This window comes from Sceloporus occidentalis, unplaced genomic scaffold (assembly GCF_023333645.1).
Source record: "Sceloporus occidentalis isolate IW3139 unplaced genomic scaffold, rSceOcc1.0.p SCAF_9, whole genome shotgun sequence".
In the NCBI taxonomy this organism is placed as follows: domain Eukaryota; kingdom Metazoa; phylum Chordata; class Lepidosauria; order Squamata; family Phrynosomatidae; genus Sceloporus; species Sceloporus occidentalis.
This window is the reverse complement of record NW_028316989.1, coordinates 4,432,590-4,459,709: the sequence shown is the minus strand read 5'-3', so window position 1 is coordinate 4,459,709 and position 27,120 is coordinate 4,432,590. Positions and strand designations below refer to the sequence as shown.

Here is a 27,120-nt window from a genome sequence, read left to right as displayed (position 1 = left end):
TGTCTCAAGATCCTTGTCTTTCTTTCTCTTGGAGCAACTAGACATATTTAAATTTCCCTGCCAAATTCAGCATGTTCTACTTCCGACTTGGTTGTCATGTCCTTTTCTCATTGTCACCTTAAGAAATCACAGACAGACTGCAAGGGTCTTTTTAAAATACCATTTATTACAACAGAACCTTCCACATTAAAATCCAAGTTGTGTATTGTGTATTGGTTTGTTTTATTAAAAACAAAGAGTGTCAACATCTTGGGGGGGGGGGTTCCCCACCACTACGTTCCTGAATATCCTGGCCAGAACTGACCAGGCAGGTGGACAGGTCAAAAGATTTCTTTCCCTGTCCATCTTAACTTCTCAGCCAGGTTTTAGATTGTTTTGCAAGCTACTGACAAAGTTTAAAAAAATGCAATGGTAGCAAGAAGAGGTGAAGCAGCATTTTTTTCAGACTCAAATAGTCTGGTTTCTCCCTCCTAGGGCCTTTCCTCCTTCAATATACTTCATCCAAGTATAGAACCTGGGTTTCTATCAACTTTGGCCTCCTTCGCAGGGCTTGGCTTTTGCAAGGAAGCTTGCAAGGATATGTGCCCTGCTGTGTAAGCAAGCACCCTAAAGATAAGAACCGGGGTTGTAAGTGCAACAAAAAACGTGGCCACCTAAACCATAGAAAGGAGCCCAGGGTGTGCGGGAGTCACGGGACACAGCATCTCTAGCGGCTTGAAATGTTACGGCGCAGTGAATGGACAACGTGAGGCACCAAATCACTTTTCTTTTTTTGCTTTTTGCAAAGGAAAAAAATATCATTTAAAAACACTGCAGAACTGCTGCATTTCTTTGTAGCAGTTTTTTTTCTTTTTGTAATTTAAAAAACTCTTGCATTCCTGTAAACATGAGGATTGTCCTGCTAGATGAGCGTGCCCCTTGTAAAAGAAATCCCCCCGCCGGCCGTTCTGTCTGGGCACTGATGCTGGCTGGCTGTGGCAGGGATCCGGGCCGCATGGAGCTCTGCGTGGTGATGATGAGGGATGCTCCGGCTCCCGAGCTCCACCTGCACGGATTCTCCTCAACCTCCCAGGGACATTCATGCTGATCTGTTTCCACTGAGGGTTTTAGCCGATGGTGCAGCGCGCTCTCTCTTCTCTCCAAGCCGGCTGAACCAGAGGTTGGCTCCGGATGGTGTCTGACCCTCTCCTTCCAAGAGAGACTAAAGCATGGGCAACAAATCTCTCAGACCACAGCAGATGAGGAAGAGGAGGAGGATGAAGCTGAAGCGGCTGATGACGAAGGTGACTGGGATGGGGAGGAGGCATTCCAGAACAGCCACCTCCTCTTAGGTTGCCGTTTTTGGTGGAGGTAGTCTTCCTTCTCACGCTCTTTCCTGGCTCTCTGAAAATGATCCTCTTCTTTCAGGTACCAGACTGGGGGCCACCGATGCTTCTCAAAGTAGTCTTGGTTCTCTGGAGTAGGGAGGAGACAGAGTAATTAAAACCAACCCCACTACATTTCTACTATTTAACTATGGAATTTATACACAATGTATTTCTTTGTACTGTATGTTAGTCCAGTGGTACTCAGACTTTTTACCATTGGGATCTCCCTTTGCATCTACATTCAGAGAAAAGCAAAGGAATTAAAACCAATGCCACTGAATTTCTATTGTTAAACCCCACCGTTCGTGAACCACTGTATTAGGCTAATAATAATGGATAATTAGTAACTGATGTTGTCTGCCTTCAAGATGTTTCTGACTTAACCTTAAGGCAAACCTATCACAGGGTTTTCTTGGCAAGATCGGTTCAGAGTATATTTGCCGTTGCCTCTGAGGCTGAGAGAGTGTGACTTGCCCAAGGTCACCCAGTAGGTTTCCATGCCTAAGGAAAGATTTGAATCCTGGTTTCCCAGTGTCCCAGTCCTAAAACCCAAACCATAATACTATGCTGGCTCCTATGTGGGGTCACCCAGTGGGGCTCCATGTCAGAGATGCAAAACTAATCTCCTAAGGTTCTAGTTCAACACTCACAACGGCAACATCACACTGGCTTACAATATTTTCCCTCTGCCATATTTAAAAGTAAAAATAACAAAATCCAAAGCTCAACAACTTCAAGGTGATTTACAGACTAACAGTGTGAAATGGGAGAACATACACACAGGGTTAAATCTAGTGTCAGCCTCATAAATGCTGAACTAGGGCTATAACTCCTGATTAGAGTTGTATTCCTATACTGTAGTTCATAAGAATGAAATGGAAAATGTTTCAATCACCCAAGGCGTACTGACCTGCTGACATGGCTTTCATCTCACGGGGGAACTTGCGACAAATGTTGTTGTAGTTGGTGCAGATGTGATGGAGGCACCAGTCGGCAAGCTGGTAGGCACCATGGAACTGGAGAGGCAAAAGACATATGGGCATGAGTCACAAATTTGGCAGGGAAACACTAAGCACACTATAGTCAATGGAAAGATGCATCTGAGGAAGTAGACTTAAGTCTATGAAAGCTCATGCTGTCAACGTCTTTCTTTTAGTTAGTCTCAAAGATGCTACGTGATCTCTCTATATACTGATTCTACAGATCACCACCACACACATATAAAACGTGATTGTACAGTGTGCCCTTGGTATCCTCTGAAGTTTGGTTCTAGGACCCTCCAATGGATACCAAAATTTGTGGATGCTCAAGTCCTATTATATATAATGGCATAGTGAAATGGTGCCCCTTATATAAACAAGCAAAATTGAGGGATGCTTTTTGGATTTTTGTCAAAAATATTTTCAAACCACAGATGGTTAAATCCATGGATACAGAATCCATGGATAGAGGTCTAAATGCATATTCCGCAGTTGCTCCCCAATATGTATGTAAGGCCCAGGGTGTAGCTTTTTTTTAATTTGGAAGGAAAAAAGGTCTTGTATAGTTTTCTAAAATAAGCAAATTCCAAGTAAGCAGCCCTAGGATTCACTAGGACCAAGCCTTATACCTGTGCCAGCTCCAGGAACACAAGGACGTCGCCATCAATATCCACTAACATCGGCGTCACTTCCATCAGTCCAGACACAGTAAACTGCTCTGTAGACAAAAAACATTGAAAATATTTTTTAGAACAGATTATTTAGGACAGATGGTCACTCAGGTCATCCCACAACCACCAACCTTCCCATGTCAGCACCAGTCCAGAAGGTCAGGTGAAGAATCAAAACCCAGTTACTGCAGCTCCAAAGCCTGAAAAATCCCATTGTGCATTCTTGAGCCGACAAGAAGTGGGTTGAACTTCATGACTGTCTTTCCTATCTTTGCCTACTATTATGAAACAATGTCTTTCCCTCCCTTCAAATTACCTGTGAGTGCAACCAGGTGTGGCAGACAGAGGCGATTGGCCAAAATGATGAGCTTCATGTAATCAAGGTCCATCGTGGAACAAAACTGGCCTGTGTACAGATACTCTAGCACTGCCCGCATGCAGCTCTTGTTGGTGTAAGGTAACACCACCTGGAAGACATCAGAAAGAAAATGGGGGTTAATGTCTTGGCATGCTCACCTGGAGAAAACTGCTTGGTGGTGCTCATTTTCAATGGCACAGTTCCTATTCACCATATGACAACACATCTGCTGTTCAGTAGCTACCTATAGCAATGTCTATCAAAATTCAAGCCTGCAGCAGATCTTGAACCCCAGAGCTTAGGAAATTTTAGGCTAGGGAGATAGATGGTCAGCTTGAGCACACCAACCCATTTGGCTAACAGAGGTCTAACACAAAAATTGTCTTTAACAGCTGTGGCTTAATGGAGCATGTGATATTGCCTGACCCCTATAAACATTTCCAGATCCATTCCTATTTCTACATAATAAGGTGCAGGAGCTCAGTCTTCTACAGCATCTGGCCCCCATGTTGCCTTTACAAAATCTGAATTTTGAACTGAGCTTGTCCAGCTGACACTCACAAAAGTAGGAAAGCAAACCTAAAACTAGTTGTTAGAAAGTCCTTTTGGGGCACAACCAAAGTCTACCAAATTTACATTCTCCTCCCTCCGCCCCAATGAATATCTATTTCAGGGTTTCCCAACTAGGATTTCCCAACAAGGGTTTTGTGGAACCAAATTGCCAGCCAAACTGAAACTGTAGTCTGGGTGAAACAAGCCAAATAGAGCACCACTGGCAATGTCTTCCAGTTAAGGTATAGCTAAAGCTGGTTTCCTCACCTCTTGCGTTGAGCTCTCTACAAAGGGTCCCCCAAACATGGCAGCCATCCAGTCACAACTGGAGATTAACAAGGGCTTATGGGCACTGATAGCACCATCATCCAGGAGAAAGGTGACATCTGGAAATAAACAAAGATAGGAAAGTGCATCATTTAAAGGTTTGCAGACAAGGCTTTCCTATGATAAAGTCTCATGCAATCTAGAATGGTCCAAGTCAGTGGAAATGAAGCACCCCAACTTTTATATTTATCCTACAGGCTTTGATAGAGGGGGAAATATTGTGATTTAGTGTCTGTTACCACTAATAACAGCCAACAATGGCAGCCAACAAGATTTGCACAGCAACAGAGTTGGAAACAGGAGGAATCTGGATACTACAAGAGAATTTTCTGGACTACCAGGATGGGCAGACAGCAATTTAGCATTACTAGTTAAATTGGCTCCTGCACAGCAAACATCAAGAAGCCTGGAGTAATGGAAGAGACAGCAGCCATCTGGTGATGAAGGCAGCCTCCTGATTCCATCAGAAGAGACAGAAAGCTGAACCAGTTTATATTTTCAATACAACCAAGAGTAAAACTTGTCTTGTTACTCTAGGCTGTGTGTATGTTTCTGCCTCAGAGGTTAGTAAAGTGGCCATTCTGGGAGTTGCAGTCCCCAAAGTAATTTTCAAATTCTGTCTCTCCTTGACTGCTTCTCAGTCCAAAATACAGCTCTATGCATATTCAAAAGCCCCATGTGTGGCTTTTTAGATGTCTTTGCATGCTTTTTTTTTTTTTTTTTTTTGGAGTGGAAAATGGCTCCAAATGGGATAAATTAATAGCACAGAGAAAAATTCATCTGACCCACTTGGAGTGTGTGTGTGTGTATTAAATATATGAGAGAGCACAGCAAAAACTTGCACAGTTGAGGCAAAAGATTTAGTGTGGCCTCTCATGTGCTACTTATTTACATCAGAGCACTACAAAAAGGGAGAATAAACTAAAATAGTGCATTCCAAAATTCTACTAGTGGGATTATTTTATTGTGTATTGATTTTAAATTGTAAGCCACCTTGATCCTATGGGAGAGGCGGGATAATAATAATAATAATAATAATAATAATAATAATAATAATAGATTCAGTCCACCCAAGTGACTGAAGCCAGCAAGAAGTCTTCCTTTCTGAGTCTGGAAGTGTTACCACTATTATAGCCTGTGCTCCAAAAACCTTTCCAAGCTCAGCTTCCTATGTAGAAGCCAGGCAAAAGCTGAGACTAATGTACCCTCTCCATCACCCGAATTCAGAAGCCCAGAAAACAAATGTGTGTTTCCAAACAGACATGTCTCTCATGGGTAAGAGAGCACTGTGGAACATACCAGAAAAAGTTCCCTTTGCCAGACACTCCTTCACCCGGTTGGTTCTTCTGACATGGAAGGCTTTGGTGATCTCATGGTTCATGAACGCCTCGTTGTTCAAGATGTTAGCTACCATCATCCTGAGGTCAAAGACTTCCAGCAGCTCTGCAATGTGGGCAATATGCATGAGGTCCCTCTCGTTCTCGTCCAGCTCCCCTGTGTACAGATATTTCAGCACAGCCCTGAAGGGCCCCAACTGGATGGAAGGGTCCATCTTTACCACCACCATTGGTCGGGGTTTGTACGTCACAGGGTCATCCGCCATCTCCTCCTGGATGCTGACAAAGGCACGGCTCCAAGAGGAAAGGATCCTCCCCCTCTTTAGCCCTCGTTCCCCGTAGTTCTTGCCCCGCAATATCCCGTCGCTGGTGGAGGCTCTAAGGCACGGTTTTTGCTGGCCGGAGCCAGCTTCATCAGCACTCTCACAGATATCAAAACTAGCAGCTCTCAAGAGGAACTCCCGACCGTGATGATGCCGCTCCTGGTGAAGTGACCGCTCAACAACACCTGCCCCAGTGCCACTTCCAGATGTCTCTTGCTGGTCTTCCTCACTCAGGTCCATCAAGAACAAGTCATAGAACTTAGAGGAGGAGGTGGAGAGGTAGATCTTGTGTGCGTAGATTTTGACTCTCTCTTGCAGCACCAGGATGACATCTGCACACAAGGGGTCTTCTAGTAGGTGAGCGGGGCGCTCTTCGTTGTTGGAAGGAGGATCAGGTACGGTGATGATAGGTGGAGGAGGCTTGGGGGGCAAGAAAGGAGCCTGGAGCAATGGCCTCTGCACATTGCGCAGATGAGACTTCCAGAACTGGAGATGCCGGCGGGAGATGAGGGCAGCTCGGATTGCATTGTCAAAGACATCTTTGATCCCAAACTGGGCAACCACACTGGTCTCATAATAGGGGATTCCCAGCTCTTTGGCCACCTCTCGGCCCTTCTCCGGGGGAAGAATTTCATTGGGCTTGATTGGTCTAGAAAGGAAATGGAAAAACAGATTTGACATTTGCTCATAAATCAAAGGCTGAAACTAAAAGATGTAAGGTAAATTGCCTCAAATGGCTGGAAAAAGCCATTCATAATAACCCTGTCTTCCAAAAATGTGGTACTCTTTCTCCTCTGTACAGTTAATGGCTTCAAGCATAGGGCTCCAAACTTCCCTGTTCTGCCTAGTGGCCAATCTTTTTAGTGATCAAGCTACAAGTATATAACCATAAAAGGTAAGGCTCCTATCTCTACTTTTATCTCCAGTCTGCAGAGGCAAGGTACAGCACACAGAGTAGTATAGACAAGCAAGTGGGAAGGTAGATTGGTTACTGTATCACAGCCTAAAAGCCACAAATTCCCATCATCTGCAAGTCATGGGGCACATATTCCACAAGCACACACAAATTCCTGCTTCTCGCATCCATCCTGCTAAAGTCCTCTTTGCAAACTTTCCTACCTGGCTAAGGGTCTCCGTGCTCGATTTACTGCTTCCAGGTCAGCGTAGCGAAGGTCAAGCTGGCAGCCTACAAGGATGACAGGTGCTCGGGGGCAGAAGTGCTTGATCTCAGGGTACCACATAGTCTTCACGTGGTGTAGGGAGTTCGGGTTAGCAATGGAGAAGCATAATACTACAACATCAGACCTGTGGACAGAGAAAAGGTAAGGATGAGTGATGACACTAGTGTTTAGCAAATCATCTCTTTACAGTAGTCAGCACCTCAAAGTGCAAACATGTGCTTTGTATGGTGACACCTGAGGCCCTTTTGCACTAGACAGTTATAGGGCTATGATTCCACTTTAACTACCATGGATACATCCTATGGATTCCTGGGGTTTGGAATATGGTCAGGTGCTAAAGCACTCTCAGTAGGGATTCTAAATGCCCTTCCTTACTTGGAATGGGCTGCAAGGGGCATCTAATCCAACTTCTGGACACCACAATTCAAGAGACATATTGACAAGGTGGAGGGTGTTCAGAGGAGGGCGACCAAAATAGTGATAGGTCTGGAAACCATGCCCTATGAGGAATGTCTCAGGGAGCTAGGTATGTATAGCCTGGGGTTAAGAGGTGACATAATAGCCATGTTTAAATATTTGAAGGGATGTCATACTGAGGAATGGAACAAGCTTGTTTTCTGCTGCTGCAGAGAATAGGACATGGAGCAATGGATGCAAACTACCAGAAAAGATATTCTACCTAAACATTAGGAAGAACTTCCTAATGGTAAGAGCTGTTTGACATTGGAATATGCTGCCTTGGGTGTGGTGGAGACTCCTTTGGAGGTTTTTAAACAGAGGTTGGATGGCCATCTGTCGGCAGTCCTGGATTGGATGGCCCTTGTGGTATCTTCTAGCTCTATGATTCTATGATGCTATGAACCCCCTGCTTCCCTTTCTTTCATTCCAAGTTCTGTATGGAGCCTCATGATCAGTACTCACCTTCCATAAGCAAAGCGCCTGTCCTTGTGATGGTCCCCAAATGTATCCCAAAGACGCAAGGAAACACTAACGTCATCCACGACATCCCGGGAGCGCTCCAATACCTGAGGGAAAGGAAATAGTAAATACTTAATTTACAGCCAACAATAGGGACGCACCAGGTGGGGCTTTAGTTGCAAGAGCAAAGTTCTTGTAGTACCTTAAAGCTTAGCAAGGTGTTTTGCTGTTTTTGCTGCAACAGATTAATACACATTATCCCACTCCCCTAGAAATCAATTCATTTTTAAGGAACTATGATGCTTTTTTAAAAATGGAGTATTCCTTAAAAAAAAATGCAGCTGGAGGAAAAAAACCCACTTATTTTCTCCATTTTTCTGCTGATGATTGGAAGTAAGTCTGATTCTCCTCAAGCCCAGATGTTGTTCCGCCAAAATTATAACCCAAAGAAGACATTACCGTCCCCCCATAAGCAGTTTTTGGCTTCCCATGTACCCATGAACTAAAGGTGCCACTCACCTCCTGGCAAACACGATACTGATCAATGGCCCAAACAGTGGGCACATGAGTGGCAAGAAGCTGGTATTGAGTCAGTGTGGCATTACATGCACGGGCACAAATGAGCCTGGTCTTGCCCACAGCGTTGTCCCCAACCACAACACACTTGATAGTTTCTACGTTTGGCCTTTCATAATCCATGTCAGAATCCATTAATTGGGACCTGTAGCAAAAAAAAGGGGGAAGAAAACATCAGAAAGGTGCATCAGACATGAAAATATTTCCATGATTTGTTGAGCAGACCAGCTGTCTTGTCTGCTTCAGACACAGTTATTATGACTGGTGTAAGGAAATACAGATCTCCAGGAATGCCACTATCTCTCCATGCCACAAGAAAGACTCTCCAGTAGAGTTAGTCCTGCCTAGCAACTCATTCGCCAAGGCCTAAATATCCTAAAGGCACCAAATCCTTTCTGATCTTGGAGGCTAACCAGGGTCAGCCCTGGTTAGTACTTGCATGGGAGACTGCCAACAAATACCAGGTACTGTAGGCTATATTTCAGAGAAAGAAACTGGGAAATCCACGTCCAAGGATTCCTTGCCTAAAAAACCTGAGGAAATTCATGGACAGGCAACCTGAATGCACAGATTCACAACAGCAACAACCAAAAATATTGTAAGGGCTTTTGTTCTGCATTTCCTTGCTGCAGACCAATTCATAAACCAACCATATCCCCAGTCCTTCTCCGAAATCAATGGACTGCATACAAGCAACAACATCAGAGCAATAGCAGATGCCACAGAAGTTCAACCAAGTAATAGTTATTAAAGGAAAGTAACTTGTGGGAGATGTTAATAGGAGCAGGCACTCCAGGAACACGATTAAATCTGCCATCTGAGATAAAGCTGTTCCTCGAAATTCTCTTTCTAAGTTGACGTGAGGTTCTACGATCATGCCTGCTGCTGTTACTTTTTTGGGGTCCTGATGCCAGGAATGGGAGGGCAAACAAAGCGTGCATCAGACATGAAAATGACCACTCTAACATTTTAAGGATGAGGGATGATGCCCCATGGAGTTTGCTTGGCACAAAAGAGACACACTTTCTTTCCTTGCATCTTGCCACCCTCCAAACTAACCTGTTCAAAGGAACTCCCGCATGGTGCTCAGTCTTTGCTCCACCAGATGAACAGACTTGCCTGCATTAGAAAGTTGCCCAGAATAATCATCTCTAGCAGGGAACTTTGCTCCCAAACACTTTGGGAAAACTCCTGGATTTTTACTGACTGGCCTCCCAAGCTGCAGAAAGCTTGGACCGCTGCCCTTCTTGGGTCGGACGCAGACCAAGCCGAACCCAGAGAAGAACAAAAACAAGCGCCCTGGCGAGGGGCATGGAGCCCAGCCAACTCCCCACCCCTTCCCAGCACGCATTCCAGGCAGCATCCCTTTAAAATTTAATAAGCTTTTCGGAGCATGCATCAGTATGGCTTCTGATAAGACACATGCCTTGTCAGTTTCATCCCAGCCTCCTCCCTCCTTTTGTCTCTCATGCTGCTTCATGTGAGAATACCCTTCCCTGCCAGCATTGGCTAAAGGAAGCTTCTCGATCCACCTGACTGATCTGATCATGGACTCTTTCCCCTCCCTCTCTGCCGCCTCCACCCCCAAAAGCTCACTACTCCACTGCCAAGCTTGTCCTCTTTCTCTCACACCCTCCTTCTCACTCATGTAATACACACACACACACAGAGGCATGTGTTTGGAGCATGAGCAGAGTAACCAAAGAGCAGTCGGCTCCCGCCTGCCTGCCTGCTTAAAACAAATCAGAGCATAAGGCAGTGGCATTTTGTTAGCAATTTTTTAACTCCTTGTTTTCTTTGGTGGGGAAGTTTCCAACAAAATTGTTTTCACCAAATATCCAAATGGAACAAACTGTATTACAACTGAAAGTCTCAACCAACTATTGCAAGCAATGGCTCTACCTGAATGTCTTGCATTCCATTTTAGGTGCAGATCCTGTTACAGTGAGGCCCATCCACACTACCTAATCATAGTGCAATTTCCACTTTAATCACTTTTATAATTTCCACTTAAACATGCAAACGTGTGAGGATCCAATGAAGTCTGTACCATGAGACAGACAGGAACATAGACTTGTGTATGGACAAGTAGAGCCAATGGGGTGTAGTGTTTTCAGCATTGGACTACAACCTTTGAGACCAAGATCTGACTCCCCACTTGGCCATGAAACCCACTGGTTGACTTTGGGCAAGTCACATGCTCTCAGCCTCAGAGAAAGGCAATGGCAAACCTCCTCTGAAGAAATCTTGCCAAGAAAACTGCATGTTGTGTGCCTCAGGGTCAAGAAACGACTTGGAGGCACACAACAACAAAAACAAATTTAGGATTCTCAGTGAGAAAGCTCTAGTGCTACAACAAACTACAAACCCCAGGATTCCATAGGATGGAACCATGGCAGTTAAAATGGAATCATAGCATTATAACTGTGAATGGGTGCCAGAAATCAGTAACTAAATGGCCAGTGTCCACAGTCACTAGAGACACGAGGCACTGCTGAAATGTTGTCGTTGTGTGCCTTCAAGTCTGACTTATGGCAACCCTGGTGTCATACTTTGCTAGAAAAGCAGTCCTGGGAGAGCTGAATCTCTCCCAAAAGGGTAGGATGGTATCATAACTTAGAATGGGGGGTTTAAAATCCCAGTGTCAGTAGCAGTAGTTAACTTAGAGCTATGCAATCTCAACCACAATAGCACATATTCCACTGTTGAACAGCTCCATAAGGAAGTTCTTCCTAATGTTTAGGTGGAATCCCTTTTTTTTTTTTTTGCAACTTGAATCCACTGCTGTGTCTTAGTCTCTGGAGCAGCAGAAAACAAGCTTGCTCCATCATCAATATTACATCCTTTCAAATATTTAGACATGGTTATCATGTCACCCCTTAAGCTTCTCTTCCCCAGGCTAAACATACCCAGCTCCCTATGCTGCTCCTCATAGGGCATAATTTCCAGACCTTTCACCATTTTGGTTGCCCTCTTATGGACACGTTCCAGCTTGTCAATTGTGGTGCCCAGAACTGGACCCAGTATTCCAGGTGAGGCCTGACCAACGCAGAATAGAGTGGTACCCTTGATCTATACTCCTATTGATGTAGTCTAGAATTGCATTGGCTTTCTTAGCTGCCGCATCACATTGCTGACGCGTGTTCAGCCCGTGGTTCACTAAGACTCCTAGATCCCTTTTGCACATACTGCTGTCAAGCCAAGAATCATAGAATGGGTGACACCTGGTTTGACAGCAGTACATACGAAAGGGATTTAGGAGTTTTAATTATTATGCATTTCATTTTAACTGCCCAAGTGTTGCACCCTACAATTCTCCCTGGTGAAATTCATTTTGTTCGCTTTGGCCAAGCTTTCTAATCTGTTCAGGTCATTTTGAGTTCTGACCCGGTCCTCTGGGGTATTACTTACCCTTCCTAATTTAGTACCATCTCCAAAGTTGATAAGCATGCCCTCTATTCCATCATCCAAGTAATTCATAATGTGCAGAGTTTTGTTTTTGTTTTTTTGAGACAGGGTGCATAATAACAGAGCTATTTGCCACCTCAAGCGCCAGTGACATACGTCAGGGATTTTGATGGGGCTGAAAAGGAGTGCTTTCGTGTCCTGTGCTGACATCTAGTGCTGACTTAATCTGGAGAGTTCAGAAGGTAAATGTTGTCCTGAGATGCCTCACAGGTTATTACTCTAATATCAAGGCAAGAATTCTCTGGCCTCTGCAGCCTCTTCGATCAGGTTTCTCCTCATATAAGACTGTCTTTCTATCATTTGCTGCCATTAACATAATGAACTGCAGCCTTCCTTTGCCATTCACAGAACTGCATCCTAAACAATACCCCAATCAACACTGCATTGGTATCACATTTTTGGAACCATATCTTCCCTTGAACAAGATCGTGCCATCCGAGTGCCGGAGCAATGTGCAATCTCCAAAGTCAAAGCCCAGTCTTGAGGATGAAGAAATTTTACAATCGTTTTCCAGAGAAGGAAAATTTGCCTTTCTAAAATGATCCTTATAGAAATAAATTACCAAATGGGTAGTGGAAATAAATAAATATGATTGCAGCTTAAAAGGTACAATCCTGTGCTCAACCAACAGGCTTTCAAAAGTGAAGAGCATGTAAAAACTAAGAGTACTTGCCCAGAAATCAATCCAAAGTTGTGCACCACGTATCAGCCACTGCCACACATACACAAACAACTGCATTTGTGACCCAAGAGGCGTGCTTGGCTAGAGAAACAGAAACACTAGAGCAATTGTGAGACTCTTTTCCCCTTGTAAGTTCTTAGTAAATGCCACGGCCAAGAAGGAGGGGGAGATCAGACAAGATGTGCAGTTTGTCTTCAAGCAACAACAGAGGGACGATTCTGATCATTTAAGGCTACAATCCTATGCATGCTTTGCCAGAATCAAGTACCACTGAGCACAGTAGGGCTTCCCTTTGAGTAAACAGACAAAAGAATGTTACAGCCTAAAAGGTACTGTACTGAGAATCCACAGGGATCCCCAGTGACATGTAGAAACTACCCTTTAAAAAGGAGGCAGAAAAGGAAACAGGAAAAGCTGGGAGACCACTTTGTGCTTGCATGGTATGATAGTTAAGACTATCAGAGTGCTCTGGAACTTGAGAGGCCTGGGTTCAAATAGTTTTTTGTGGGGTTTTTTGGGCTATGTGGCCATGTTCTAGAAGGGTTTATTCCTGACATTTCACCAGCATCTGTGGCTGGCATCTTCAGAGAAAGCTGGCATGGATGCTGGGTTCAAGTGTCCACTCAGCCATGAAGTGGAGTAACTTTGGGTCCCTCACTCTCTCTCGCCCTGTCCTGACATTTAAGGTTTGTTGTGAGTTGCAAGGGGAAGGACCATATAGAGTGCTTTAAGGTACACAGTAGAAAGAACAAGCAATAAATAAAACATGCAGTGCTTCCACAACACATTCTGCCAAAAGGGAGAGCAAATTTTAAATTGGCAACAATAACTAGGTGACACTTTTGGCCCGTGAGTAGTATAGCATTTGGGACTCTGCTACCGGAACTGAGCGATGTACTGATCAGTTTTGCTACACGTCCAAATCCCCTTGGGGACATTGCTTTCGTAGCTCGCTTCTTCGCCTAAACGTTATCCTACCTCCCCCTCGCAAGGCACCTTGCCCAAACAAGAGTTAGTAGTAACAGGCTTTGTTCTCCCTGGATGGGTATAACCAGGCTGCATAAGAGTTTACAGAGCTCTTTCCTAACAGGAGAAAATTTCAGCAGCACAGGAAACAAGTGCGCAAGACATGCGGGGAGATGGGGTGGAACAAAGTCAACATGAAGCCATGTGCCATGTGCAAGCAGGATCAGCAACAGTAGCGACTGTGGAGGCGGTCAGCAAACTACTGGCCATGTGACATTTCTCAAGGGGAGAATCAAGACAAATGCCACCATCTCTGCTTTGCTCCTTCCTTTGCCCCTGCATTTCCATCCAACCCTTCACCAGACAGCCTTTCGGTGCAACTCAAGTCTCTTTTCCATATCCACCCATTGCCCCCAAAAGCACCCCAACAACACAAACCTCTCCTAGGACTGCAACATCAGCGGGAAGAGATAACCAAGCCCACAATCCTTCCCGACACATTTCAATTCTGTGTCTATTTTTTCTGTCTCTTTGGCCCCAATTTGTTGTCGCCGTCGTGTGCTTCCAAGTCGTTCCCGACTTGTGGCAACCCTAAGGCGAACCCATCACGGGATTTTCTCAGCAAGGTTTGCTCAGAGGATTTTTGCCATTGCCTGCCCCAATACAGTCAGCCCTCCTTATCCATGGATTCCCCACCCCCGGATCCAAGCATCCGTGGCTTGAAAATGTTCCCAAAAGTATGAATTCCTAAAAGCAAATCTTGATTTTGCCATTTGATATAAGGGACCCCATTTTGCCATGCCATTATATTTAATGGGACTTGAACATCCACAGATTTTGTTATCCATGGAACCAAAACCCAGTGGATAACAAGGTCCCACTGCATCCATAATGTATTGGAAGACACGAACCAGAGTGGGATAGTGGTCTGAGTATTAGACTACAACTCTGAAGATCAGGGTTCGATTCCCCACTAAAACATAAAAAACCTACTGGGTGACTTTGGGCAAGCCACACTCTCTCAGCCTCAGATGATAGCAATGGCAAACCTCCTCTGAAGAAACTTACCAGGAAAACCTTATCATATATTCACCAGAAGTCCAAAAGGACTTGGAGGCACACAATAGCAAAGCACAAAAAAAAACATCACCACCACAATTCATTATCTGCTTTGCTCTCCGGGACCTGACAGATGCTCCACTTGCTGGACTCTCCCTGGCCTTATCTCCTCTTCCAACTTGCTCTTATCTCTGCTGCAGGTCCTTTGCCAGCTCCCCATCACTCTTTCTTTCCCAATGCTGGCATCTGACAGTCTCTTTTGTTGGTCTGCCATCCCAGAATCTATTGGCATCATGTCCTCTCTTCCCTGCTCCCCTCCCAGCCATCAAATCTCCCCTGCTATCTCTCTCTATCTCTCTCTCTCATAAAAGAGAGAGAGTAGAGATGGGCTCCTTGCAAGCGAGTTGCTCCAGTATCCCGTTGCCTAGGAAACTAGAGCATCTCCTGGGGAGCCTAACCTGTTTCCTAGCAACTGACAGGCTCCAGGCAACCCCTCCTTCCCCATCTCATTTTACATTTAAAAAATAATAATACAAGCCAGGAGATCCCAAAATAGAAAGATGCAACAACAATAATAAAGAAGGGCTTGTGTTCTTCTTAAGAAGCCTGACCACAGGGGAAGGAATAGCTTGAACATTCCCAAGAAGAGGCCAGGAATGGGGGAAAGGCATCTTGCAGACTGAGGCTTGCTTTGGAAATTAAGAAAATAAACCATGGGTGCTGAAAACCCCAAACCAGCCAGAAGAGAGACAACATGTTTTCCTAGCAAAGAAGCAGACACAGGTTTGTATCTGCAAGCACACAGAGGCACCCTTTTACTCTCTCAAGTGAATTGCCCATTTCTTCCATGTTACAAAACCAACAGCCACAACTCGGTGCCTGGACACAGAGGGAACTGCAAAGGGTTTCTGCAAGAGGAGAAGCCTCTTCTCTCTCTCCTCCCTGCCCATATTGTTTTTGCATTTGCAAATCCCAAGGGGGGCAATGCCAATGCAACCTCTAGACTCTGTTTTGTTTCGGGTATTGGCAGCTCAGCAGCAACCCACAGAGAGGCAAAACCAAGGGCCAGGAGGGAAGGGAAGCTCTAAACCTCTTTCCTTTTTTTGCAGAACAAGATAGAAGAAAGGAAAAGGCATGCAGAGGGCAGGCTGCCAGAAGAGGGAAGCTCAAGGCACTTGGCTCCAGAGAGGCAGCTGGTCCAAGTCCTTCAGCATCCCTCGTTGCCCCCGTCTGCATCCTTTCTGTCTCGGGGGATGCTGCAAAGGATGGGGTTTGTTTTGGGGGGGAGAAAACAAAACCCGACTCACACCACTAAGACATCGGAAGAAGGGTCGGTTGGCACCGGAGAGCGCCCAGCTCTTCTTCCCCGGAGACATGATGGTGGCGGCGCTGGAGGCGGTGGCCCTGGGCTCCGGGTCTCGCTCGGCTGGTTCTCAAGGGAGGCTGCTCCCGGTCAGGCGAAGCCAGCAGCTAGCCTCCGCTGCATCGCCCTTCCTTGCCCAGGCCCAGGCATGCCAACCTCCGCCCCAGCCAGGCTCCGATGCCACCCAGCCTCACCAGAGATGCTCCCTCTCTGCCTCCCTTCTCTCCTTCCTCTCTTCCCCTCCCTCCTTCTCTCCTCCCTCCCTCCCTCCCTCCTCCTTTCTTTCCTTCCTTTCTCCCTTTCTCCTCCCTCCTTTTCTTCTTTCTTCTTTCTTTTTTCTTTCTTTTCTCCCTCCTTCCCTCTTCACTTATCCCAGCTTTCTTCCCTCATTCCCTCCCTCCCTCCCTCCCTTCTTTACTTTCTCCCTTCTCCCTTCCTTCCTTCCTTCCTTCCTTCCTTCCTTCCTTCCTTCTCTCCTCTCTCCCTTCTCTCTCTTCTTTCCTTCCTTCTCTCCTTCCTTCCTCCCTTCCTTGCTCTCTTCCTCCTCTCCTTCCTTCCTTCCTTCCTTCCTTCCTTCCTTCCTTCCTTCCTTCCTCTTGTCCTCAGCCCCAGAGCAATGGGCCAGAGAGGGATGCCAACCAGGCGCAGTCTTGGGCGAAGCCTGGCTTCTTCATTCACAAAATCGGGGGGAAGAGCCCCCCCCAGGAAGGCAATCCAGAAGCCTCGCCCCCTGCCCCCCCTCGGCTGCCGATTGGCTGAAAAGGAGTGAATGAGCAAAGGGGGGGGGGGCAGGAGGAGGAGGAGGGCTCCTGGGTCGAAGCAGCAGCAGATCCTGCCTCCCTCCCTTTGCCTTGGGCCCTTTGCCTTCTGCAACATCCTCTGCTCCCCCACTTCTTCCAACATTCAATCCTCAAACTCTCTCCTTTCCCCTTGGCATCTGTCCATGGCACCTTGGGACTGGAACCCCCTTTCCCTTCTCCATCTTGTGCCCCCAGTTTATGGGGAAGCTCTGTGCAAGAATGGTACCCAAAGGACTGGGGGGCACCAAAGCCAGGCAGGCCTCCTTCAGGATGGCAGAGGCCTGGCAAAACAGCAGGGCTGCCTCCTGGCAGCTTCTGATGGGAGGGAATAATAGGAGGCAGCCCCGGCCAGAAAGGAAAACATCAGGTCCTCCCCAAGTTTCAAATCAGCAAACTGGGCTTCTGCCATCCAGGTGCAGAATGGTGGGGCCAAAAATCAAAATTAAAAATAAAAACCCTTTGTGCATCAGGGAAAGTGTACAGTTACATAACACATAGCAAGCTTTCGATTGAAGGGGAAAAATAGGATTATACTTCTGGGAGAGCAGTGGCTGGTTATGTAAGATGGAATTCATAGAGCATCTGTTCCATGGGGCTTTGAGGTATCTAACAAAGGCATTATCATCATCAACATCATCATCATCTTTATTATTTGTCTACTACAGTACTTAGAAAGATCAAAGTATCTTAAGGGATCCTGTAGATGCTACTAGTTTTGCACATGCATGCACCATAATCTCTGAAGAATGCTCTGAAGATGCTAGCCACAGATACTGGCAAAACATCAAGAAATAAACTCTTTTAGAACATGGCCACATAGCCAGAAAACCCCACAGAAAACTATGGATCCCAGTCATGAAAGCTTTTGATGTCACACTTTCCAGGAAAACCCTGTGACAGAATTAACTTAGGGTCTCCATAAATCGGAAATGACTTGAAGTCACGCAACAACAGAAGTGAAAGGGCTTTGATGTCTTAACTTGCAGCATTCCAGCTGTTCTGGACCATCATTGCTGTATGCCTTCAAGCCATTTCCAACTTATGGCAACCCTAAGATGGGGTTTTCTTGGCAAGGTTTGTTTACAGGAAGTTTTCCATTGCTTTCCGGTGAGGCTGAGAGTATGTGACGTGCCCAAGGTCACCCAGTGGGTTTCATGGCTGAGTCGGGAATCGAACCCTGATCCCCAGAGTTGCAGTCCAACGTTCAAACCACACTGACACTCTGTTGTGGACCATTGCTCACATTAATTCAAGTCATCCCAGCTAATGGTGATGATGGGGTGTTTAGTCCAACAGTATCTGGAAGGCCATACAGTCCTTGTACCAATTTCTTCACTGGTTTTTCTATTTAGTATCTACCCAGTCCTTAATATTTCCTTCCTTCCACCCAATCATTCAATTTTAAGGTCCCTCACAGAGTAATGCAGGAAACAGTCTTCAGTTATGGGGTCTCCATTCTGATCAATCCTAGTGAGAGACCTCTACCCTTCCCCTAGTTTGACTGTTGAAAAGAAGTAACACTTGTGGGCGATTTAAATAAGTTGTGTCTGCACAATAAGGCCCTGGCAGGACTCCATAGTGACCAAGGCGATCACGATCAATATTGTCCTCTGAAGCCAACATGCATCTTTTCAGACAAGTTGCAAGAGACCAGTCCCTTCCTCTCTGCCTCTCTCCTGCTTTCTATAGCATTTGAATCAAGATGGAGTCAATGATGTGAGTGCATTCGTAACCCCCCTTTTTGTGGTATGCAGCATTTTATCCCAGATCTATTCGGGTCTATTCACATGGGTTATCCACATTACCAACATTGCAGATCTTTTTTAAAAACCTGGGGGGGGGGGGGGAATCCTAAGTTAACGTTTCATAGGATCATAAATCCAAACCCTTGTTCAATGCAGGATCTCCTGCAAAAGCATCTCTTATCAGTTGTCCAGCCTCTTTTTGAAGACATCCAGAGAAGGCGACCCAACCACCTCTCTAGGCAACTGGTTCCATTGCCAAACCACTATTATCCAGATGTTCCTTCTAATGTTCAGTCCAAATCTACCTTCCTGTAACTTCAGACCATTAGACCTGGTCCTACCCTTTGGGGCAGCAGAGACCAAGCCTGCCTCCTTCTCTCTGTGACTACAATCATGTCACCTCTCCATCTTCTCTCCACCAACATGCCCCTTGCCTTCAACCTTTCCTCCTATGTTTTGTTCCCCGTGCCTCTTGTCATCCTTGCTGCCCTAAACCTGCTCCAACTTGTCTATATCCTTCTTAAAACAAGGCCCCCAGAACTGAAGGCAGTATTCCAGATTAGATCTGACCAGCCCAGAATATAGGGAGACTATTGCTTCCCTGGACTTGGAAAGTATACTTCCTCAAATGTAGGTCCAAAACACACTGCAAGCAACCACAACCCACTCTGACTTTCACTGTCCTGGCTCAATGCTAGGCAATTCTATGGGGAAAGAAATCGAATTGGAATAAGTCTTATTTGTTTAAATATATGAAATGATGCATATTATTTGATCTCCTTAGGGAAAGAAGACTTAAATATATTGGGGAAAGCAATAAAGAATCGTGGAGAGATAAGCAGGAAATTGTGATTAAGAAAGTGGAAGGTCAAATGGGGTATGGATATATATATATATATATATATATATATATATATATAATATTTTCCACATCTCCAATAATGATTGTTAATTTTAATTGGAATGCATTTCCTCCAATGCTGTTTGTGGGATGGGAGGGGGAAGAGGGGAGACAAACACATTATGATTCATGGAGCGTATAATTTGTACTATGCGCTGTGTAATAAAATTATAAAAAATAATTTTAAAAATGCTAGGGAATTCTGGGATGTGTAGTTTTGTGAGACAGTGAGCCTTCTCTATCAGGGAGCACTGGGGCCACAATTAACTGCAATGCCCAGGATCCCTTATCACTGAGCCAGGACAGTTAAAGCCATCTCAGACTGGATTTATTTCTGCAGTGTGTCATGGACCTGAGAGACTGGGCTCATCCTCATCCTCATCCCAGCCCAGCTGCTATGCTCCAAAGCACCAGGAACATGTGATCTCCCTTCCCTGCCCTCCTTCTGGACCGATTCCCTTCCCTGTCCTCTGTCCTCCTTCATGCAAAACCAACATCAGCTCGGTGCGGAAAAGCCCGCTCCGTCCGGAGGGCGGCAGACGCGGCTGATGCAATCCCTGGCGTCAAAGCGCGTCAGCATCCTGCCTTTCAGCCCGCACCTGGCAAGTCCTCCTCGGGAGGCTTCGCGAGGCCTCTCTCATCCCCTTCCAACCCCCCAACCTTTCCCTTTTCACCCCCAGAATCTCTCCATCTCCCCCAGCCCCATCCTTTATTCTCACCTAACTCGCAAGACGGGGATCTCTCTCTCCATAGCAGAAGCCTTGGCTGGGGGATCCTTGGGGCAGGGGGCTTTTTGGCAAAGAGGTTGCAGCAGGGATACCCCCCAGGACTGCAAAGCTAAGCTGGCTTTGGATGCAAGGCAGTGGTGGCTTTGCCCTGCATTGGGGACTGGAATGCAAGCTGCAAGGCTGAGGCGCAGGGTTTTGAGCTTCCTTCTTGGAACCGGTCACAGGGGAGGGGAGGAACCCAGCAGCAGCAGCAGCAGCAGCAGCAGCAGCTTTCCTTGCCAGCCGCATGATTTGGCTTATTTGGCTCAAGGCTCTGGCCTGGGCAGGTGCTTAAAAGGGTAGCATTCAGAAGAAAACAAAAGTCCCTGGCAGCACTTCTCCTTCCTGAAATGACCTCCCTTGCCTCCCTCCTTCCCTTCCCAAAGCCCCAGGCAAGAGCACAGTTGGGGCACTCAGGGCACCCAAATCCCCTTGGCCCCTGCTTTAACTCTTCACTGTTAAAAGGAAGCCGGAAGCTGCAAGAGGAGAAATGGCCAAAAATAAAAATCCAAATCACCAGGAACAGGCGCTATTCTGAGTGATGCAACCCACAATCCACATTGACAGAACCAGCTCTCCAAAATGCATCTGAGGACTGAAGTCTATGAAAGTTCATGCTGCCCATTTCTTTTCTTTCAGTGAGTCTCAAAGGTGTGGCAAGATCTCTCCACATTGATAGAATCAACTCCAGCACTAGTAATCAACACATGTCAACAGATATGGGGGGAAAAACCCCAATGGCCAACAGATTGGAAATGATCAATATACGTCCCCATCCACAAAAAAGGAGAGTAGCAACTATAAGACCCTAACTCTGATCTCTCACACAAGCAAAAGCATGCTCAAAATTCTGCAACATAGGCTCCAACCATCCATGGAGATAGAAATCTCAGAGGTCCAAGTGGGGTTCAGGAAAGGAAGAGGCACTAGGGACCACATTGCAGACATACAATGGATAATGGAGTGCACCAAGAAATTCCAAAAGACAATCAGCATGTGCTTTATAGACTACAGCAAAGCTTTGACTGCATAGATCAAGAAAGGCTATGGAACAAACTAACAGTGTCTAAGCGGTTTACAACTGTAAGCTACTTAAACACTCTTAAAGACATGGGAGTGCCAACATTCACACTATCTCTACTAAAGGGCAAAAAAGGAGCCATGGGGTATTAGAGGAGGAATTGGGTACCACGAGAAAATAGAAAGAGGGATGATTCAAAAGATGTTGTTACTGCTGGTCTTGCAGCCCTGCTGAGCATTGACACAATTGCTCTGTCTCTCTAAACATGGAAGATCCTTCTGGATCTTTGCCCTGGTATGTTCTGTTATCCTAACCATTAATAGTTAGTGACGTATAGGTCTGAAATTTTGCAGCAATGACCACATTCAGACCGACGCTTCCAACAAGCTTTTTCTGGGAATTGCTTCACGTGTCACAATGTGAAACGGTGCACCTCGGAGACCGAAGCTGTGCATGGCTGCTAAAACCAGAGCATTGCGTACATGGGCTCTTTTCTCATTCCTTGCACACCCCGGAGCGTGTGAGCTGCGTGAGTTTGCAGCACGTACCCCTTGAAATGGCAAAGTGTGAAGCGCTCTTTGAAAATGTGCTGAGATCCTCTTGCAATATTACCATGGAGACAGATCTATTCCAAAATGGAAATGGATGGAAAGGTAAGAGGGACCAAGTGGTGTATACAGCGAGGAGATAAACAAAGATGAGGGATGGGAAACTGCAGGCCTGCTGGCTCACAGACATCTTTCTCCCATGTTTCGGATGGCTGCTTTATTGACCAAAAAGGGAGAACTTCATCCCCTCTCCAAAGTAAGGCAAAAAGGACCACAGGTTTGCATAAGACTTATGCAGACTAATTTATATGTATTAGAATTAAATGTATCAAAAACTGGAACATTGCTATCATTCAAGTAGAAATATAATGCATTTCAACAGAATGGGGAAAACTGATCAGATCCTTTTTAAGAAAAGTTAATACAGTACAATGAGAAGCTGAAGCTATCTGTAACTGAGCATGGATAGGATAATGTTCTGGGTCATTTTCCCACCATTTACACATAACATTCACTACCATTGTAAGTCCTTTGAAGCCATAACCCATCCTTGCAACTCTGGAAAAGCTGTCATTTGTCAGAGTAGACAAAGGAACTACATACATTCCAATGCCATGGATGCAACCAAGTAAAAAACCGGATTTGTTCAAACTCATTTTGAGTTTGAGCTCATTTTGCCCACTGTTGCCACAATAGTACTGTGTTTGTATCACAGCTATAATTAAAATGCAGTTTGTTGTCTGTTCCAGGCCTCCCTGATATAAGCCTCTTGAATTTATCCCAAAAGCACTTCCCATCTGCCTTGCTCCATAATCACTCTTGTTTTGGGCAGATAACTCCAAATTTCAATGCAAAGCTTTGTGCTTTTTCTCAGTGAGCTGCAAGTAACTAAGGATGAAATTGGATAGCTGTGCCGAAGGAGTGTGTTTGGCCACATGGGGTGGAGAAGGAAAGATTCTGCACCACTTTTTGCTCAAGCTCTTCTAAAAATACTCCCTTTCTGTCTCTCTCCCTGTGTATTATCTAGCATTCAAATTGCATTCAACTCTGTCATCTCCCCTCAAACTAAACTGAAATGCAATTCGGATGAGATGGAACAACCATTGGTGGATTGGAGATGGTTATAGTGTTGCTATGGTAGTGAATGTGGTGTCAAACTGCATTGTTTCTGCAGTGCAGATGCGGCTGATATGCCCCATCTTCCTGTCTAAACCCCAGCTCTGCCATCTTAACACCACCAATGTCCAGAAGTCCTTGCACTGTGCGCATAGCATTACATATTTAGTAGCCAACACCCTAAATTTCTACAAACCTCTTCCAATTGGTTAGGCTTGCTGTAGCTTGGTGGGTTCGGGGAACCTTAGAAAACCTCAGTTGAGTTCAGTCGATCTCTGGAGAGGCTGGTGTGATCTGTCAGACACTTGTCAGTATGTAACAGGCAATGCTGAGTCAACTCGGTGGGAGCGGAGAGTAACTTTACCCTTGGGGTAAAGTTCACATTCTGTTTGTGAAGGGCAAGCACTGTCTTGATAGATAGGGATGCAATGCACCATACCAGATCACAAACTTTCCAGTTCCCTTCACCTTTTGTTTACTTTACCTGCTGCTACTTGGACCATGACCTCCTTCACTCACATTCCTCCTTCTAGGTTGTAAAAATTAACTCAGTGAACACGTCTGCTTCACATTACATTTGCCAACTGTCCAGTTACCGCTTGACAGTTGAAAAGTTCAATTCTAGCTAGCTAGGGAAGTGTCATTTGTGTTACACAAGTGCTCAGTGCTGTAATAGGGCAAATAAGAACTTGCAAAGCAAGGGAAAGGGTTGTGAAGAACAAGAGTGCGATGTTCATAGACGGATGGTTTTGCTTCGTTCAGAGCAAATGGATGGATCTCTTGTACCAGACAAGTCTAGGAATGCACTTGTGTAGCAGACTTCTAAAAAGTGCTATATTCACACCTATAATAGTCTGAAGACTGGGATTTGTTCAATATCATTTCACAGGACCTTCATAGGATGGTACATGCCTCCAAGGTTCAGCTAATGTGATTAGTAACTTGTTAGTCAGTAGCATCCTCAGGAACTGTTTAGTTGGTAAATTTAGGGGAAAGAGGGTTTATGGATGTTGTTGTTGTGTCACTTCGAGTCACTTCCAACTTATGGCAACTTTCAGGCAAACCTATCACAGGGTTTTCTTGGCAAGTTTCTTCAGAGGGGGTTTGCCATTACCATCCTCTGAGGCTGAGAGTATGTGACTTGCCCAAGGTCACCCAATGGGTTTCCATGACTGAGCCAGGGTTCAAACTCTGCTCTCTAGATTATTTATTTATTTGTTTTCTTGTTTAATTTAATTTGTGTGCCACCTTTCACCAATAATAATAATAATACATACATACATACATACAACACAATAAAATAAATCCCATTATCCCCATCCTTAGAACTAATCCACATAATTTAATAATAAATTAAAACTAATCCACATAAACTAATCCCAGAAGGAATCCAAGGCGGATTCCTAGTCCAATGCTAGGCTAGTGTTTTTGAGAACCAACAGAAACAGAAGCTTTAGATACTATCCATCCATCCATCCATCCAATCTATCTGTTACAGATATTCTCAATTCACAAAGCATTCTAACATTCTGTTTCTCATTTCAGCCTCCCCTCTGCAGCACTTTTGCACTTCTTAGTTCTTGGTAAACACCTCAAGACTTTCACATCTTGTTCCTTTGGAAGCAGTTAATCTGAATTCTCTCAGTGGCGTGTTTTACAGTGCAGTGTCTGGAAACATTGGGCCCCTTACTGTGACACAAGAAGGAAAGCACTCTGGAGTCCAGTTAAGCATGCTGTTCTAAACTTGGATGAGTTCAATAACTGAGCATTGCAAAGCGGGCAGAAAGACATTAAACCAATCTGTGTACTCACAAGGCGTTGTCCATCTTGTTTTTCAGCCCAAAGTGGAGTTTGCTTCTGAGTGCCATCTTCCTCTTGTCAACAGCCTGCAAAGAGAAGGATATGTGTGGATGAGAGGAGGGTCGGCTTCAAAGCTGTTCTTTGGATAGCGTCCATCCCACCCGTCTCCCTTGCATTTGGGATGTGCCACTTCCTTCCCTATGAAACTGGACACTCTGTACGCCGGGGTAATCCTGTATCCATTTCTGGTTTGGCTAGTATGATGGAAGATTCAAAGCTACCTCCTAAACTGGATTTTTTAAACACTATTTTCATGTCAACCCCAGCTTGCACATTCCCCAATTGTTTGAGAAAAGTGAATATGTAAAGTGAAGAAGCTATTTGTGATACGTTCACAACAGAGACACCGACAAGTGCAATGACCAGAGATGCATTATTTTAATAAACACCTACTTCTGTACAGTCCCCAAATAGCATCATGCATTATCATCTAGTTGTGTATCTTTCTTCTAGATTTCAGAAATCTCAAATCAGTGCACACTGGGAGTAAATCACAGACTAGAACAGATTAGTAATTGGTACAGAAGATTGTAATTGGCTTGACTATTTATCTATGTAGCCTAGTATTGTTTACTCTGACTGGCAGTGGCCACCTGAGCAATTGGAGATGTCAGGATTTGAACTTGGGACCTTCTGCATGGAAGCACATGCTCTGCCACTGCAACTTAGGCTGCTGTCACACTGCAGAATTAATACAGTTTGACACCACTTTAACTGTCATGGCTCCATCTGATGGAATATTGGGATTTGTAGTTTGTGGTGGCACCAGAGCTCTCTGCCAGAGAAGGCTCAGTTTCTCACCAAGCTACGAATCCCAGGATTCCATAGCATTGAGCCATGGTGGTTGAAGCAGTGTCAAACTGCATTAATTTTGAACTGCATCTACACTGCAGAACTCAACTATGGCCTCTTTCTTTTAGAATAAGGATAGGTTTGCTCGAGGGAAAACTGGAAAGGGCTCCTGTACCTTTAATGGTTGTACAGAAGAGGGAATTTTAGCAGGTGTTGCTTGTTACATTACCAGATAATAAGCAACACCTGCCAAATTGCCTCTTCTACACAACCATTACTATACAGGAACTCACTCCAATCTTCATTCTGGAAACCCTAAAGGAACATTGTATGGGTAACTGTAAGTTGTGATTTATCATTTACTCAAAAATGGAAAGAAGTAGTGGATGAAGACATAGAAGTTTATCGCATTAGTACGCGACTTTTCTTTTTAAAAAGCACAATGTTTGCAAAGTGAATATAAATGCTCAGTAAGGCCACTGTAGAAGCAATTGGATCCTCATATACCTAGTAGAGCTTTGTTCGCTCTGTTGTTGTTGCTGTTGTTGTGTGCCTTCAAGTGGAAAATAAGCTGTTTCCAATTTATGACAGGAGAGGAAACTGCCTTTGCATTAATGTTGTTGTTGCTGTGTGCCATGCAAGCCATTTTTGACTTATGGTGACCCTATCATGGGGTCTTCTTGGCAAATTTCAAATCCCCGCTGGGCCATGGAAACCCACTTGGTGACCCTGGGCAAGTCACACTGTCTCAGCCCAGCCCCAGAGGAAAGGAAGGGCAAACCCCCTCTGAAGACACTTGCTAAGAAACCCCCCATGATAGGTTTCTTGGCCTGGAGACACACAACAACAAACACTTCAAATCAGCAATGCAGCAAACTTGAGCATGAACCACAGTTTTGTAAAGTATGTGGCAAACAGACATTGGATTCCTTCTAACCTATCTCAAACAAACATTGCCTGAGCAAGACTGTTATGTAAGCAGGAGGCACAGCTGTCATGGTGTACTTTGGGACCCTTTTGTTTCCTGCTTGCCGTAAAACTTAAAGCGGTTGCATAATTTGGAAGAGCTGGGTTTTTCTTTTAAAATGAACTGCGCAAGCCAATCCCTTAGGAATGCTTGTTCATTAACAAGGCTCTTGCTGCACTGTTTTAAATGGCCATCCGGCTTAACATTTGAAACCAAGGTTATCTATAAATAGTGGGGGTTTTTAGTTCCGAGATTGCGTTTGTCTTGGATGCATACCTCCACAGTGAGGGAAACAAACAGAACAATGGACCATGTGCCCATCTTTTAGTGCTGAATCTCAGGATCGTTTGTTAAAGAAGGAAAAACAATAGCATCCAGCCCTTTCTGTTATCAAAGGAGAATAAACTTCAGAGGAGCAAAGTGTGGACAGTCTGGGGCTGTACATCTTCCCATCTGTTTGTTCATCTTGGGCCCA

General features: G+C 45.1%; 1 protein-coding gene across 2 annotated transcripts; it reads right to left on the bottom strand.

Moving 5' to 3' along the window:
• Positions 1 to 148: 148 nt before the first annotated feature.
• Positions 149 to 24,912, bottom strand: RHOBTB2 (Rho related BTB domain containing 2). 2 transcript variants are annotated; one of them, XM_089538462.1, is made up of 10 exons: positions 24,839 to 24,912; positions 8,534 to 8,735; positions 8,018 to 8,121; positions 7,035 to 7,220; positions 5,555 to 6,564; positions 4,196 to 4,314; positions 3,335 to 3,485; positions 2,977 to 3,065; positions 2,278 to 2,383; positions 149 to 1,454 (listed from the first exon to the last, which is right to left on the bottom strand). In XM_089538462.1, exons 1-10 carry the CDS (start codon positions 24,892 to 24,894, stop codon positions 1,225 to 1,227), a joined length of 2,253 nt encoding a protein of 750 aa, XP_089394588.1. In that variant the 5' UTR covers positions 24,895 to 24,912; the 3' UTR covers positions 149 to 1,224. The 2 variants fall into 2 exon arrangements, with proteins under 2 accessions (XP_089394588.1, XP_089394589.1); XM_089538463.1 differs by lacking the exon at positions 24,839 to 24,912 and adding an exon at positions 16,073 to 16,367.
• Positions 24,913 to 27,120: the final 2,208 nt, after the last annotated feature.

Bases quoted from the DNA above. Each gene is read 5' to 3' on its own strand.
- RHOBTB2 (XM_089538462.1), bottom strand. From the start codon at position 24,894: ATGGCACTCAGAAGCAAACTCCACTTTGGGCTGAAAAACAAGATGGAC. The intron at 3,486-4,195 runs GTGAGGAAACCA...GATGTCTTCCAG, and splicing joins TAGAGAGCTCAACGCAAGAG to GTGGTGTTACCTTACACCAA. The intron at 1,455-2,277 runs GTCAGTACGCCT...TCCCTACTCCAG, and splicing joins GATGAAAGCCATGTCAGCAG to AGAACCAAGACTACTTTGAG.